The 17356-nt window shown below is 38.3% G+C and overlaps 2 protein-coding genes across 4 annotated transcripts in view; one reads left to right on the top strand and one right to left on the bottom strand.

The window, feature by feature from the left end:
• syn2b (synapsin IIb) overlaps positions 1-2342 on the bottom strand; it is a gene marked incomplete at both ends in the record, with an annotated part of 83683 nt that extends 81341 nt beyond the window's left edge. Inside the window, one exon of the mRNA XM_079241587.1 lies at positions 1897-2342. Within this exon, the coding sequence (XP_079097713.1) occupies positions 1897-2342 (446 nt within the window). The remainder of the gene's footprint in view (positions 1-1896) is intronic.
• Positions 2343-11496: 9154 nt separating this feature from the next.
• tamm41 (TAM41 mitochondrial translocator assembly and maintenance homolog) overlaps positions 11497-17356 on the top strand; it is a 6503-nt gene continuing 643 nt past the window's right edge. The window contains exons 1-8 of one of the 3 annotated variants that reach the window (XM_079242335.1): positions 11497-11864; positions 12206-12385; positions 12636-12728; positions 12968-13118; positions 13458-13603; positions 15416-15581; positions 15828-15890; positions 16598-17356. The exon at positions 16598-17356 is cut by the window's right edge and continues 643 nt beyond it. In XM_079242335.1, the coding sequence (XP_079098461.1) occupies positions 11727-11864; positions 12206-12385; positions 12636-12728; positions 12968-13118; positions 13458-13603; positions 15416-15581; positions 15828-15890; positions 16598-16689 (1029 nt within the window). In that variant the 5' untranslated portion in view covers positions 11497-11726 and the 3' untranslated portion in view covers positions 16690-17356. Of the gene's footprint in view, positions 11865-12202; positions 12386-12635; positions 12729-12967; positions 13119-13457; positions 13604-15415; positions 15582-15827; positions 15891-16597 lie in introns of those variants that run through there. The other 2 variants (XM_079242334.1, XM_079242336.1) reach the window with 2 other exon arrangements.

The following is a 17356-nucleotide window of genomic DNA, read 5'->3' as shown; positions in this document are numbered from 1 at the left end:
TGATGCTATATCAGTATATTTGATGGCTGCCGTACAAGTCAACATTCAAGGTGTGGCCTCCCATGTTTGATTGATTGACACTTCTAAGCATTAGTAATGTTGCAGATTACCAAGAAAGCCTCAAGGCCGCTCTTTCCTGAATGGAAAATCAATAATATTTAGCCAAATGCCTCTCTGGCCCATGTGACTAAAGGAAAGCTCTATCTGCAAGCAGATTCAGAAGAACACAACATTAATATTTATATTAAGCTCTTTAGGTGACTAAATGGAGAAATCCTAAAAGTTGCAAATTGAATATGCTTCATTTTAAAAAAGTAATATGTTTGCATCACTAAAGTGCAACATTTTCTGCGACTACATCTGTGTTGCAGGTTAATACATTTTCTCTTGCCTGTGCATGCATACAAAGTACTGACGAAAATTCTCTCAATTCACACCAGTTTACTTCACAGCAGCTCAATATCCACCTGCATCATGTACATTTCTTACAGATGTAGAGTGACAACTCTGCTTTTGTAAAAACATAGAACATTTAGCAAAGCCACCTCTTTAGTGGCTGCTTCATATGATTTCAAATGATTATCAAATAACAGTGAAAATGTGTGTCCCAAAAGACCATGGTGGTTTTCTAACACAGGTCTGTAAAAATCAAAACAAACAAACAAAAACAGCATAAATGTGCTGACAGATTGAATCAGCACTTGTTCATGCATCAAAATATGTAAATCTCATACCCTGGCATGTATTTCAGTTTGGATTTCCAGTGCAGCATTTTATAAGCAGATGAATATATTGATTCTGTTCACAAACATAACAGAAGTAGGATTATATAAGGAAATTCAAGCATTCAAATGCCTCTTAATACATTAAGTCCACAGTGTCTCACAGTCTGGAACTGTCCCACCATGAGTGTTTACATCCAATCACACCTACAGTATGAGATATAGTTTTATCCTTACTTATCATTACAGTATAATGGAACTTAAATTTCTTTTGTATCCATAAAGTATCCTTTACAAATTCATTCTCAGGTACCACTGTTGAAGGTAAACAGATTCAAGTCCAGTAACTAATCTGTCTGTAATAACGCTCCAATAATACAAATGCAGCATGTATAAATACATACATATATATATATATATATATATATATATATATATATATATATATATATATATATATATATATATATATATATATATATATATATATAGATAGATAGATAGATAGATAGATAGATAGATAGATAGATAAATAGATAGATAGATATATACATAAAGCAATGTTAAATCGGTAAGTTCAGCTGTCAAAAGATGCAAACACTGCCTCACAGCTTTCTAATACTGTCACACACACATTGTCTTACAGACAGAAAAACATCAAAAGAACTGAGACAGGTGACAGTGCTGGGTGGTGGGACGTGCACATTGCAAACCCCAGAGAAAACCAGTCCTGTCTGTTCAGATTAGCAAAGCTTGTTCTATTTTGGGAGCCGCTTTAGTAAGAAAACAGGAGACAATTTGATACAATGAAATAGGAGACAGACATAAACAACATGATGAGGTTAAATAACTCATTCCACGTTTGAGTTGCTACTTTTGCTAGATCAAGCGAAGCATCTGTTTATTTAGATGTCATGGAGGACCATGAATCAATATCCACTTTGAAAGGAGTGCCATTTAGAATCAGGCCAACACAACAACACTTAATTAAATTAGCTTTTTTGACAGTAATTTATGTTCCTTCTGGCTGACTGTAAACATTTCACATGCCAAACCTGTGGATCCTTCCAAATATGAAACACTGTGTGCCATTTTCACTCAGCAGGAACACTCAACGCAATCGCCAACTTCCCATCTTCCCATTTGGACAACCCGCCAGCATCCTAACACTTACCACTCATGCTGAGGTTCATCAATGACCAGCAGAATCTTGAACCTCTTGGAGAGGGAAGGAGAGGGAGCTGATTGCTCCACAAATCCAGCAGCGGAAGCGGCTGTCTGTTTGACCACATTGGTGATGGAGCTGAAGGAGCTGAAGAACCCAGAGGAACCACCAGAGGAGGAAGAGGACTGGGCTTGTTGAGGTTGCTGAGCTGACTGGGATGGGCGCCGCTCCTGAGCTGCAGGGGAGCTGGCTGGCGCCTGGGATGGTGCTGGGGCTTTAGTTGGGGACTGGGCTGGGGCAGGAGCAGTGGCAGGAGCTCCACCTTGCTGGGATGGGGATGAAGCAGAAGGAGGTGGAGGAGCAGGTGGGTCAGGCCTCTGGAGATCTGTCATGTAGCCATTGGGCAGGTTGGACATGAAGCTGCTGTCAGAGAGACGGCGCCGGAGGAAGTTCATGATTGCAGTTACACGATGGCTCTCTCAGTCGACTGGTTTCCCTTCCTGGTTCTCTCAATTTCCAGGCTGAACGCAGTAAAAAGCACAGGCAGACCGGATCAGAGGTTAGATGAAAGACAGAGCAAGCAAACCAGTCCAAATGATCGAGAGATGTGTGACAGAGAGCTGCTCCTGTACTGGAAGGATGGAAAGCAGGGAGGGAGGAAAGGATGGATGAAGCGATGGAAACAGCTCTGGTCCAGTCTTCAAGAGACAGCTCCCAAAAGTGCAACTGAGCCTGCAGAACAGCGCGCGTGTATGTGGTGTTCCTCCTCCTGAGCCTCACGCCTCCTCACAAATGCGTGTGTGACGTGTGAGAGTGTATCTGTAAGAGAGAGAGAGAGAGAGAGAGGGAGAGGGAGAGAGAAAGAGAGCGAGAGCGAGGTGTGGTGTCGCCCCCTTCAGTGAGGTGCTGGTGCTCCCCACCCTTCCTCCGCTCTTCCTTCCTGCCACCTAAGCTGCTACAATCTGAATGCACTCAAGAGATGCTGCCGTCCCTGCTTATCTCACCCTTTCATTTGCTCACACTCCTGCTGCCCTTTCCCTCTCACACACTTTCACTCAGAGTGCTCCCTGGCTGCCTTCCCCTCCCCCTCTCCTCCTCTTCCTCCTCCTGTCATCATCCCGCTACATCACAGACGACGTTCTAGTGTCGTGCTGCAACATTGTATTGCTGTGTGCCGTGTGCAGTCAGTGGAGGGGGTTTCCTGCACGCCTGCATGAGGTGGAGTTCACAGATGGAAACACCATCCATCCCGCTCTGCAAGCCCCACCTTCATCACCTGCTTTAAGTCCATCTTTCTGCACCTTAATCTTGCATCTCCCCCCATCAAGTGAGCCACTCTATTTAGTAGATAAATTCCTGAAAAACTGACAACAATCTTCCCTCTGGGATTGTTACTGATTCAGTGTCTTGCAATATAAATGGTGTGGTATTATGGAAAGCTTTTAAATTTGCTTTGCTTCTGTGAAACCGTACCCCTGTTACTGTACGCAGCTTGGGTTTTTAGCTTCATCCTTTCAGATCTGAATCAAGACTATAGGAGTGTATGGAGCCGTATGCGATACAAATTTTAAAGCCAGTCAGGTGAATTTGGGATAAACTCAACTTGACTCAAAGAGCATGATGAAATACAAAGGTCTGACACAGAAATGCTCCCAGCTCAGGTCTTCTTTGTTTTGAACTGATCTAAATGATTTTTTGGTGTAAAATACTGCATTTTGGTAATATAGCACATTTTAAATCCTAATATTTAGCATTGCAAATTATATGTAAAAAAAAAAAAAAAATCCATGTATAAAACCTTTAGTCCATTCGAAAGTAAAAACTTTGTGAAATACCAGCGACTCAGGTTATTACAGGAAGATAACTATTGCATATATTAAAAACTTTCCAGGGACCCATGGAAATAAGAGTTTACCACTTTCAAAGAGAAGTTTAATATTGAGAAAAAGTAAAAACACCATCATAGAAATACAATGACTTTCCACAATCATTTTTTTATAGGGTGATGACAATCTGGCAGAGAAGGAGAAGCTGGTTTTAAGTAGAGCACAGCATAGGTGAGAAGCGGGAGCAATCAGAGAAGCTATGGTGGAAAAATGAACTAGACTGAGGAAGCAATCAGCAGAAGCCTGGCAGAGCATGAAACATTACAGCCTGTTTATCTGCTGAAATAATGTCAGCGGCTCTTTTGATAACGCAAGAGAGCCCCACTCTGTGAAATCTAATTAAAACTCTATAAATTTCTTAACCAATGTAAAGAAAAACATTCTTCAGCTTCAACATTTAATATATTGTATTTTTAATTTGAGACTAAGGTTTATATGAGCTGCAGATTTGATTTGAGATGCTTCTTATATAATCATTAATGATTTCTCATGATAATCTATGCGTTAAGACTTTACATATTTAATCAATGACACAGACCCACCATAAAAGGAGAATAAATGGAAGGTTCCTATGAAGATTTGATCATTATATCCAATAAATCCTTGACTTATAAAACCTAAATTTTCTCTGAGATGTACGCATCTCATTCATAAATTCACACCCATTCTTTCAGGTTCAGGAAGAATTTATTGTCTGCACATTGTGTGATTCAAGCTATTTGTTTCTACTCTTGTTCACTCCTTACTCCTAAACAAGCATTTCCTGCTAGCACCCAGCTTCATTATACATTCACTATATGAGGGCGTAAGAGGAGCATGATTGCCAAATGCCATCAGCAGAAGCAGTCTGTATCTGCACTGTTTGCTACTCTAAGCCTTACTTCACAAAACTGCCTGAAGATGACAGGACAAAGAAGGAGAAAGAAGATTACTGAAGCGGAAAGAAAATCCCACACACATCTGAGCAACGCTAAGGAGAACAGCGCAGCATTAAAAGACTGCAGTGGAGGAAAATATAGGCCTATAATATAAGCAGTCTCATCTTGTCTTCAGCCAGCAAAGATTTCTAAAAGACTGTAAGGCAATTGAAACGTTTCAGCAATTTAACAACAAACGTTGGGATTTTTAGAGAAACTGACAGATTCAGTTTTATTATACGAGATCTTTGATAAATAGAAACATATTCCTTAACCTTTGAAGTAAAATCGGTCACCACACTGGTGTTCATGAATGTACAAAAATTGCAGCAATTTGCAGGTGAATAGTCAGACATTAGATTACTGTTCAATGTTGCACCCAGTTTCATCAGAAGTCTCACCTTGCATTTACCCTTGATGACATGCAACTCTACAGCTAGGTTTATTATTACTTTCATGGCGCAGCTACATTTATATGACGTACAGCACGACTCACAAAAGTGCTGATGACAGAAAAAAAAAAAAAAGAGATCTCCCCTTTCTGCGTCATGTAGAAAAGGCTGCACACAAGAAATGGGGGAATGACATTCCTTCATCTGTGAAGTCCAATTTGATCGTTTAAAATAATTAATGGACAGATGTGGTCACGTCTTTTACATAACATACAGAATTCATGTTTGTAAGGAGTCACGATGAGTCAGGCCCATGAGGGGGTCTGTGTTTAGTCAACCAGAAGAGAGCTGTAGTGAGTCAGAGAGATGCAGTGTGAACTGCAGTGACATCCTCAGCTAATCCTGGCCTACATGTATCATGACACGGATACATGGCGCATAACATTTCAGTTTAAAACAGATTTTTCAACATAACGTAGCAAGGAAATGCTAGATTTCCTAATAAGTCAGTAATCAGTAAATGCCACTGACGATTCAGAAAATTACGAGACATTTCTGAATGCATTCCAGCAGTGAATGACAGTAATCTCCAGCACCTCAGTGTTTTACAGACAGATACGATCTAAAGTTTTGATTACCTACAAAGACTGAGGAATGTTTCTGAAAATACAGTAATCAGTGCATCCATATGTGTAAGATCAAAACAGAGATCGATTTAAACAAGATTCAAAAACCGCTTTTTCATTGGTTATAAACAGTATTTGTGATTGAATGTGGTGAATTGGTGAACATTGCATGGCTGTTTTGCATTATTTATCAGTTATCAGCATCATAAAAACTGATCTCTCTTTAGGTAAACATATGCTGCCACTGAAACGAGGTCTGACCTGTCCACGGTGTTCCCTGCCTCTCGCCTGCTAATTGTTAGGATAGGCTCCAGCTTCCCCACAACCTTGAATTGGATTGAGCTGTTTAGAAAACAAATGAATGAACTAAGGTCTGTCAGGACAGCTTTTTTTGCATAGACTAAATGACCCAGGATTACATTTTTTAATAGGTGTTCTCTGATTGTTTTAGGGACAACAGCCTGTTAAAAATCATGATGAGGTTTTTATTTTAACAAATTAAAGTTATTGTTTAAACCTAAACAAGAAGTCAACGTTTTAGTGAAATGTTGTTGGGTTATAAACTGAATTATTCTTACAAGAACAATCTCATCGGTTATACCATAACTGATGGGAGGAAGAAGGAGAAGGCAGGCTGAACGGTAAACAAGACCCTGCTCAAACTGGTTTTAGACAAGTTGCTTCCATCAAATTCAAGATGTGTGAAGTGTGTTTAAAACATCTCACAAAAATGATGTTTTGTTTGTTTTCTTGCTTATAGAAGTTTATTATATTAGCAAATGATTGCATTTTGTTTTGGAAATTTGGATTTTATTCAAGGGTACCTATATTATTATTTTAAATGGAGGACTTATTTCAGCAAGACGCTGCCAGACCACGTTCTTCTTTGCAACAGCATGTCTTCCAAGATAAAGATGACTAAACTACATTATTACCAGATGTGTCCAGGTGTTTTACATAAAACATGGGATTAAGGTTTGCAGCAAGTTATGATCCACCAGGCCTGGTAAGGGAGGCTGTGTTTATTCATCTAGAATAGAGACAAAGTGAGGCGCAGAGGTAAAGCATTAATCATTTATATAAAGCGTGAAATGCAGAATTTTGCTTCTAAAATGATTTGGAATATTTCTTGATGTACTACATAGTAAATCCCGTCATGCATTTACATAACAAATGACTTTGGTGGTACGTTTTACCTTGAAGCTTTGCTGCCATTGCATAAATATTTGATCACCATCTTGTTTTTATGTGATGTTTTGTTTGGCTCTATTTCAACACAACTGAGACAGAGTAGAGGATGAGACAGCAGCATGTGCCTTAAACACCATGATAAAGGTCATAACTGGATAACGGGTGATTTAACAATTAAATTATTATGGCCATCCGACTCTCTCGAACCCCCCCTTCTCAGCTGATGTTGATGACATAAAGTACCTATAGCTTGGAGAGTATGATGTGTTCTATCTGGCTTCTCTAGAAGAAAGAAAATAAAGACATGCAAATGTTCCAAAACCAAAAAGGCCTGGAGCCTCACTCATCTGATTACACATGTATTTTACAAACAAAGACTGAAGTACACGTCTTCATGCACATCCACACACATGTGCAGACACTACTACCTACATTAGACACAGATGCTGACATTGATATACATCCAACCCTCTTGCGCGCAGAGCTTTGTCTTAAACAGCTTCGCTGGTAGTGCCCAGGGCACATTTCTACACAAACACATGCACATACACACTGAGATAGCGAGAGGGAAGGCGAGTTTAATATTTTACAGATCGAGTAAAAGTGTGGGGTAAGTTCATTTTTCTCTTTTTCACCGACAAATGAATCATCAGACCATGGTTTGTTTTGTTTTTTTGTCTGCAAATAGAACAACTTCAATGAATATAATAGAGTATGGTTTTATGTAGGCTGTGGTATTTAAATGTTTTACGAATTGTGTGTTTTGTGTGATCTGAATTTTCCTGGTGAAATGTTGCTGAGTGTATGTGGGTGAAGATGCAAGGGTGAAAGATCCAGCAGCATGACATGGTTTAGATCATCCCAAAAAAAACTCAAAAAACATTGGTTTAGTTATTTTGAGTTTGTTATTGTAAATTTTTTGTACATCTGACATTAGAAGTGAGGGGTTGCAGTGCCACTGGTGATGGAGCCAGTTGTCCTGTGACCTGAACGTTGTTGTGGTGTAAGTCCTGCCCCCCTACTCTGCAGCCCCAAGGGGAATACAAGTGTTCTCCAAAGGCTGGTCACAAGCCTGGATAAACGCAAAGGGTTGCGTAAGTTTGGACATAAAACATGTACAAACGTACAACCATGTGAACAGGGCTTCTGTATTGGCTCGGTAGTTGGAAGCTGATGATTTGCTGTGGTGACGTCAGGGGAAAAGCCGAAAGTCAAAAACAACAACTGACACTGGCAGTGAGTTTCATGGCATGATGTACAGCTTTCTATTGCCTTCCATATAATCTAAAAGTTCCAATATTTTCATGAATTATCTGAATCATTTAGAACTGTGATCAATTTCTTTTTTCATTGTCTTAATGAACAGTTATAATGCAGAAGGCAATACTGCAAAAGAAAACAGACTGAGTGGAAGTTTGCCATGAATTCTGCAACAGTGGAAGGTGAAATAAAAAATAAGGTAGCGCCGAGGAAATTATTGCTCCCGTAGGTCTATGTTTTCATCAAAGAAGTAGTCTAGTTCTGTTTTTACAACTTATAATAAGACATATTCCCAGGAGTCACATCTTCATGCTTCTTCCACTAAAAACTTAGTAATGCTCTGACTGTAACAGAGAACAAGGTAAAACATACTAGTTTAAAAATTTATTAAGCTGAATCCCCCTCAGGAAATATTATAGTTTTACCTGGGAGATTATAAATAACTTTTTAAATCAACTAACAGTGCTGTAGGGAAAAGCCATAGGATTAAACCACCCACGCAACTCAGATATCTGCAGTAAATCCCCTAAATCGTTATTTAACAGGGCTTTGTGCAAAAAACACACACACTAACATAGGTGCACACACACATGAACTAAAGCCATTCTGCTTTTTTTTCTGAGATTACTCGTACTGATGTTTTCACAAAAGGTTTAGATGTGTGTATTTTAGGAACAAAAGAAAAAAAAATTTGCCATAGCAACAAGTATTCTGGCTCAGTAAGCACAGCAATCAAGCCATGAAAATGTAGTGTGACACAGTTTTCTGTCAATTATGAAATCCTTTGAAACTAATAATGTATAAAGATGTCTTGTCCAACACACCTGACCCAAATTAACGAGTCGTTCTGCAGAACTTCATAGGAGGTTGGATTCATTTCAGTCCAAATCAGCTGCGTTGAAGCAGGGATGCACAGAAAATCTGCATGACTGCAGGCATAAAGAGACCAAGTTGAACTGCCCTGCTTTACACCAGATTAACCCAACCTGGCTGCAAAGATTATGAGAAAGCCACTATGCCAGGTATAGACAGGTTGGTGCTGTACAAAAATGCAAACTCCCATTTTAACATTCCCGTTTTAAACCATCGGAACAAGAAAAAACAAAGAAAAAATACTGCCGGTAAATTAGGATTAATTTGAGATAAAATATCAGTTGTGTTTTTCCCAATTCTGTTTTATATTATCTACAATTCCTAATACTAATTCAAACTATAAAATCACTTGGAGAGCACAGACCTCTACAAAGCAGCTTGTTTCCACACATATTGTGAAGGATCCTTCACAATTCCTTCCAGATCACTCACAAAATGTGGAATCACAATGGAATCTAAGTTAGACCAAAACCCATTCTCAGAAAAAAAAACCAGAAACAATCTGATCATTAGTTTTTCATAAAGTTGCTCACAAGCTCTCCCTGTGCTAGAAGATACTGCAAAAACTTTATATTGCAGAATAAAAGATTCTTCTTTAGGAGGTTTGAAGCAGCTTTGCAGCCCCAGAAGTGTATCTGTGTGGTTAATGGTGCATGTTCTTTTGATACTACATCACTAGACATGGGCAGCAATGACAATCACCATAGCAACAGGCATGCAAAAGCTGAAAGGATTGTCCTGGGTTAATACTGTGTGGACGAGCTTGCTTGTTCTTGTGCTTGTATTATATGTCATGCACACTGTTATTTATATCAGTTGAGCTTTCAACATTTTCACTGAATGCAATCAGTGTGATTTTGCTAAACTACAGTTAAGGTGTTAAAGTGACTGTTCAAAATCCCCCAAAAATGTAAACACCACAAACACCATATACATATATATATATATCAAAGGAGACTTAGTCTTAAATCTTATGACCTCCAAGAACTTGTTTGTCGCTGCTGCAGTCTTTATTTGGACATATGGTGAAATGATTGAAGCTGGTATTCTCTCTTAGTATAAGAGAGAAAATACACACTCACACACACACAGACAAATATGGGTTTGGCCTTAAAGGCTGAACTAAGATTAATTTGTGTAAACTTCTTGTAAATGTCATCTGAGTAAGGACAGCAGGCTAGACCTATGAGAATGACATCATATAGAAACATTGTGCTTGCAGAAGATCATGTATTATTCAGTCAGCGTAGTGTAGGGTTTTCTTTTTTTTAAAAAATGGTGGAAAAATCTTATCTTAAGACTTAAGTAACGAGGTGTTTAAACACAGGGAACATAGTGTCCTTGTTAGCCAGGATTCACTGCTCTCATCCATATTCATTTAAGTGAAAAGATGACTCCTAGCATTTACAGAAAAGGTAATATTTGTCCTAATTCCGACAGCCTCATAATGAGCTGTAGACATATTGCTAAAGGTCATGAATCTACATTCAATATTAATCAATTTAATGAGATTTGAGAAGTGGACTTCTGAAACCAGCAGCCAAAGAAGTGGTTAAGACTGATGATTGTCTCATCAGAAATGTTCCTTTTATAATTTGAGAGGGATGGTCATTTAAATCATTCTCACACTCATATTAATTTAATGGTTTTTATTATTTAGCCTCTAGAAAGTTGTCAAATTAAATCTACCCTAGCTTGATAAATTTTCATCTGATTTAATTGAATATCTCTGTAATTTCCAAGGCTATCATCATATAAAGTCTGGAAACAGATATAAGAGGCTTGTGTTAAGGTAATGAAAACTTAAAGATGTTTAATCACTTTAATCTAATGCCTTATCAAATTTTCTACTAACAAAAACATAATTATGTTGTATTTTATACCTGGTTCTTCCAAATATTTTGCACAGGGGAGAATGCAGGTTTATAAACTACATCCTTATCTATTAAAAAATAAAGTATAAATAGAATCTCTTCACTTAACATATGGAGAAAAAGTCTTATTACAAGTACATTTTATTTGTACTTGATTTTAGATTATGCGTGCATTTATAATAGATAAATGAAATCAGACCTGTAATTAAAAAACCATGTGTTTGTCACCAAATATTTTTCTCCACGTTGTTTTAAACAGCTACTACTGTATGTAATGAAGCAGACTGCAGCAGTACCATTGACTGTACACACACTGCACTTCGCATGATGTCATACCCTCCTTTATCAACTTGATAGAAAACCGCCCTCTGCTGGATGAAAATGTTAATACATTCTTTAATTATTTTCAAGAGATAAACATCTAATGTAAACATACGAAAACATAAATTACAAAATAACAAAGGTATTAATTTCTAATATATGTACTACAGTTGAATGGCTTATAATGCTTGCTTGGCATTCCTAACTACATTTCCCATCATCCCGTTGCAGCCGACGGACGTGTGACGCATTATTTAGGCGACATTGAAGCGACCCACTGACCCGTCCAACATGACCTGATTGAGTTTGTGTTTAAAAGAGATTAATTTAGTGATTTACAGTTGTCGTGATCGTGCACGGCGTCTGTGAAACCTTTAGTCGGAAATGTATCTTTTATTTTGCCTGACCGGTACTTTGTTTGCCTCTTATGTAGTTGCTTTTCGTACTGTGAAACTAGCTCGTGGTGTTGTTGAACAGGTGTAGTAGCTAGTTTTAAAAAATGACCCTTCCAGCTTTGCACAGCACCAGCGTGCTCTTCAGAAGGATACTGTCACAGTTCCCGCAAGACATCAGTTTAGCTTTTGCCTACGGATCTGGTGTTTTTAAACAGCATGGGACCAGCCAAGGTCAAATGGAGGTACGGATTTCTAAAATGTACTTGTGATATTAAACAGACACAGCAACCTAGTTAAAGTGACATTAATTTACACTGGTTTAAAGGTAAATAGTCCACACAGACGTATTGTAACAGAAGTATTAGCAACATGACTGAACTAGTTAGAAATAAATGTTAAAATGTAATTTTTTTGTTTTGTTTTGTTTATACTTATAATAAATCATATTTGTTCAACATTTTCCGCACATTCCTAACAACCTTTCCTCTGTGTTTTTTGAAAAGCTGTAATAGCACTGTGTGATATATGTGTGTGCTGTAGTAGCACTGTGTGATATTTGTGTGTTTGTGTGTACATACAGAAGAACATGTTGGACTTTGTGTTTGCTGTGGATGACCCAGTGACATGGCACACCATGAATCTACTGCAGAATCGCAAACACTACTCCATCCTGAAGCTGCTTGGTCCGAGGATGATCAGCTCAATACAGAATGACCACGGGGCCTCAATATACTACAACACCCTGGTACCCGTGGATGGAAGGGTAAATCGTTAGGTTACTCTAAACTTTAATATGTCTTAAACTTTTATTTTGTTTTTTAATGACTTAAGTGGATGCCCCAGCTTATCTGACCTCCAGTGTTTAAGTGAAACAGTATTTATATGAGTCATCCTATCATTGTGTGTGTGTTTAAGTGCAAAATAAAGGATTTAACAATCTTCACCAAAGCAGGCTAAAATTTATGTTTGTTTTCTGGGCTTTTCTGTTAACTGCATACATTTCTTTTTCAAAGATAATCAAATATGGTGTGATCAGTACAGATTCCTTAATCGATGACCTGATGCACTGGAAGACCATGTATGTTGCTGGACGCCTTCACAAACCAGTTAGTACCTGCGTTCTCACTTATTAGAAGGTCTTTTAGACTTTTCCACGCATACATAACATTTATAATGTAAAGGATCTGATTGCCTAGGCAGACAGTGCTTTGAACAAAACTTTTGTCACCTCCTCATTTGACTTCTGAACTAAGTATGAGCTCTAAACTTTTAAGGGTTTGCTGAATTATGTGATCGTAAACCTGTGCATGCTTGATTGTTATATATTGTGTGCATTCTCGTACAGGTGAAAATGCTAATGCAGGGGGAAAATGGAAAACTCCGAGCTGCTCTGGTGGCTAATCTCAAAAGTGCTGTAACAGCGTCTTTCCTCATGCTGCCAGAGAGCAGCACGGAGGAGGAGCTCTTCATGCAGATCGCTGGTCTTTCTTATGCTGGTGAGTGACCTAAACGGCTGCATAAACATGAAACTGTCAGTTATAATAAGGTTTACAAGTTGATCATTAATTTTCTTTTCATAGCAACTGTATTGGCTACAGAGAATTAAATCTGGATAAAAGTCAACAAAAGAGCTGATGTGTAAGCTGGTAGTTTTACATAGTGCAGTCTGGGGAGAGTTTAAGTGGGAGAAGGCGTTTAAATCTAGTAAGAATTTTAGAAAGAAGATAGCAATTTTATTAGAAAAAAATATTTATAATAAGGAATAAGAATTAACAGTTACCATTGAAACATGTTTATGTCTTTTGAGGAGGAGTATTTTATCTGTGCTCCTGAAGGGGATTTTAGGATGGTGATTGGAGAAGACAAATCCAAGGTGGCCAATCTTGTTAAAGACAACATTGAGCACTTCCGCATTCTGTACAGCAACATCCTGCGAGACTGCCCACAAGTGGTCTACAAACCTCAACAAGGAAAACTCGAGGTATAACACGGTAAACTGAAAAGCACAAAGCACATATACCTGTATTAGCTCACTTAATTTTTCATAGTAACTTCTTATTATGCTTAAAGTTTTGGCTATTACACCTTGATCTCAAGTTACATTGATACCAGGATGAAGTAGTCTGACATGTTGAAAAAGGGTCCACAGGGTCATTTTCCCAGACAGTGTTTGAATCTGCTGAATCTTGTTCAAATATTTTTCAACAATTAATAAAAAAAAAGATGTTTTTAACCATGAAACCTTGATTTGAAAATAATTATAAAACTATTTATAGAAAGACGTAAATAACTGAGTACAATCAGTGTCTTGCTTTGTTGCTTTAAATAACATCATATGTTTGCTGTGAAAAAAGCTAAAAGATAAAACATTTTTAGTGAAGGAGGTAACACAGGCTGAACTTGGTGACCTAACACACGGTCTGGAAAATGTTTAAATATTGACTGACCTGCAGACTTCTTCTCTGCAATTTTCTTGGTATTTTCTGATCGTTCCCTGTTGTACCAAGGAAAGTCTCATCAACTCAGGCACCACATCTGCATTCAGCAACATGTTCAGTAATCAGATAGGATTAACAATTACGATTAAGACACTGTCAGACTTGTTGTGCAAACGCGTAGCTTTGCAGTGAACATCGCCTGGGGGAATTGTAACCTGTGCATAAGGGAACAATGCTTATACCCTGAAGTCTAAAATATATTGAACATTTTTTACAAGCTAGTTGCATAGCCAAGCTATGATGTCAAAATATTTCAGGACTTATTTGTTTGAGTCTAAATGACCCTTTTAGGGTGATTTTTGACTGGATAAACACTAAATAGTGGGTAACTTACAAGGACAGGTGCATGTTTCGGTCCGATTAAAGCTTTCCCCTCCATGCATGCTGCAACATTTGCTCCAGACTCCTCAGAGAGATTTCATGTCCAGGGTTATTATGCTGCTGTATCCAAATACACATGCAGCATGCCACCGATGGGAAGTGGGCATCTTCAGCCATTTTCATAGCTGTTTCCATGGTACACCTTGTGCATCATGTTGTTCTCTCTGTGTATATATGTGGTTTATAGTGGTCTTCTGGTTGTTAGGTTGAGGAATCTCCTCCAGTAGGGGGCAACTGTAAAAAAAAAAGTTTAGACTATTATTCTGCACATTTACCAGAATGTTTTTTTATGTGTTTACACATAAACACAGTTTAAGTGTCCACTGGATCGAAGAATAGCGTTACAGCGTGCAATCTCTTGGTTAACTCAGTGTGTCAGCTTTACACTGTAACAGTAAATAGTTTATATGCCATTAAATCTTTAGAAACAATAGCAGATAGGAACACTCCTAAACAGCTTTCCCCTTATCTTCACAACAGCGATTATTTGATGAAGTCCAACAAATTGCAGAATGAAAATACTCTGAATCCCTTAGCTACTGCAGTCCATCCAACTTAAATGCACTTTTCATCTGTAACTGGTTGAAAATGGCGTCGGTATCTGAGATGCTTTCAGTCCTGAGGTTGTGTTACTCAAAGATTACCCAAAAAAATGTTCTTTTGCTTTTCATTACAGTGGGACATCATCGTAGACATGCTGTATATCATGAAAATAGATCTGTTTTAACAACTTGTTATGGTCCAAAAATAAAAAGCAATGAAAGGGAAGTTTGCAATATTCCTCAAAATGATAAAACGCTAGAAATTTAAAAGTGTGTGAGAGCTTAACATTGGTGTACAGATTCATTTATTTCATAATTTTATTGACCTCTCAGTGTGTTGAGGGGTATTCATGTAGTCTTGGGTTCTTGCAGGTTGACAAAAGCCCCGAAGGCCAGTTTGTCCAGCTGATGGCGTTGCCACGAACTCTCCAGCAAAGGATCACAAAGCTTGTCGATCCTCCAGGGAAAAACCGAGATGTGGAGGAGATCCTGCTTCAGGTAGCTCAGGACCCTGACTGCGGAGCTGTTGTGCAACAAGGTAGGAGCATGGTTGGTTATTCCATGGCGGGGTGTGTTCGTGTGAGATGATGCACTGAAACGTCTGAGGTAGGAAAGGATGGAAGATTAAAATAAAACAGTACATCACTTGGATAAGTTTAGGTTTAACTTAGAGGATCTGAAACAACATGAAATGCCTTTAGTACTCATTCATTCAGGCTATACTCATAAATTAGTCATGTTCCAGGGTGAAGACGTGCTGAGTGTGCTATCGCTTCTTCTACAGGTATTTCATCGATCGTGAAATCCTCCAGTATAACACAGAGTATTAAAGGCATTGCAACAGCTGGTAAGCACTCTTAACAGAAGATATGATGATACCTCTCATGTGAAAAAGCAAACAGAAGAGCTGCAGCTAACAGCTTAGTCTAGTTGCCTTTAAAGACACAATACAGAACTTTGGCCATTCTCCCCGTCATGTGCCCCATATCGGCGGCTAATTCAGCAGCCATCTTGCATCCAACCTGACCTGTTAGCGCTCTCCAGCCAGCAGAAGACGATCTTACGATGACTCTTGTTTTGTCCCTTTCTCTCTTTTTAATCCTCACATCCCCGATGTAATAGTTGTATAGTGCGGTTTCTCAGCCTCGGGACGCTGCTAGGTAGCAGAAAAATGTTTCGTAATGCATCTTTAAAATGGCAAACAAAAGGACAGAGACTTGACTTCAATGGGGAAAATGAAAAGCTCACATATTTATGTAAAAAAAAATACAGTAATTTGTATTAAACAGATGATACGAGAGTGCTTTTATTTCCCAAATATTGTTTCTTTAAAATAAAAATCAAGTTTTTAGATTTTTTTTAAAGCTCTGATTTAGAAATTGATAAAGTAGATATCATCAAATGTGCCTCTTTCTTTCTTTCTTTCTTTCTTTCTTTCTTTCTTTCTTTCTTTCTTTCTTTCTTTCTTTCTTTCTTTCTTTCTTTCTTTCTTTTGTTGTGTATTAAGAAGTGTCTTAATGTAGACATGTTGCTCTGGTATCATTGTCCCCTCAGGCATGTGGAAGACGGTGTCCTATAGCTCCAAAAAACTGATGAAGATGTGGAAAGGCTGGAGGAGGAAGCCAGCTGTCTCTCAGATGTCCTGATTCTGTCTGTTTGCTTGGAAACCCATCCGCCCTCATTACTGTTAGTTTGACAATATGTGATCCATCTTTTTTTTCTTTTTTTTTTTTTTTAAAGATAACCCCATAACCAGTGACCAGTACAGCTGTGTTGCTCTTATCATTTTCTGGATTGTAAATATGAGACACTATGTGAATAGTTTAAAGTTCTCTTCAGCTGCTCTTTTCATTTAACTCATAATAGCTGCTGAATAAAAGATGACATTTCCAAAGTGAGACTGAACTGAGGCTGGCATTTAGTGTTCCTGCACATTGGACCTTTCTGGTTGAGAACTAGCGTGGCATGAAGTTCTCCTGAATGGGCCAATAAATGGCACAACATCTGAATGAACATATTTTCAGACATTTATCTCTGGTTTCATAGAAAATGAGTTTGGCTTCATGTGCTGGAGTGAAATTTGTGTAGCATTTTAGAATGACCCAAATTGGTGGTTCAAACCTGTTTTGGTGTGTTTTGAAAAGCCTGTAACATGTTTTTTTATGCTGATAATCCTGAAAACTGTCTCCATGTAGTGCTAAAGCTCAGCAAAACCTGCAGCATGTTGTAATTCAAAAGAAAAGTGGGTCACAAACGGATGTTTAGACACACACAATGCGTTTAATATGTAGTCTACTTTGCTGTCGCATCACG

Source organism: Telmatherina bonti (genome assembly GCF_933228915.1).
Source record: "Telmatherina bonti genome assembly, chromosome: 6".
Classification (NCBI taxonomy): Eukaryota; Metazoa; Chordata; class Actinopteri; order Atheriniformes; family Telmatherinidae; genus Telmatherina; species Telmatherina bonti.
This window is presented reverse-complemented; position numbering and strand designations above follow the sequence as displayed.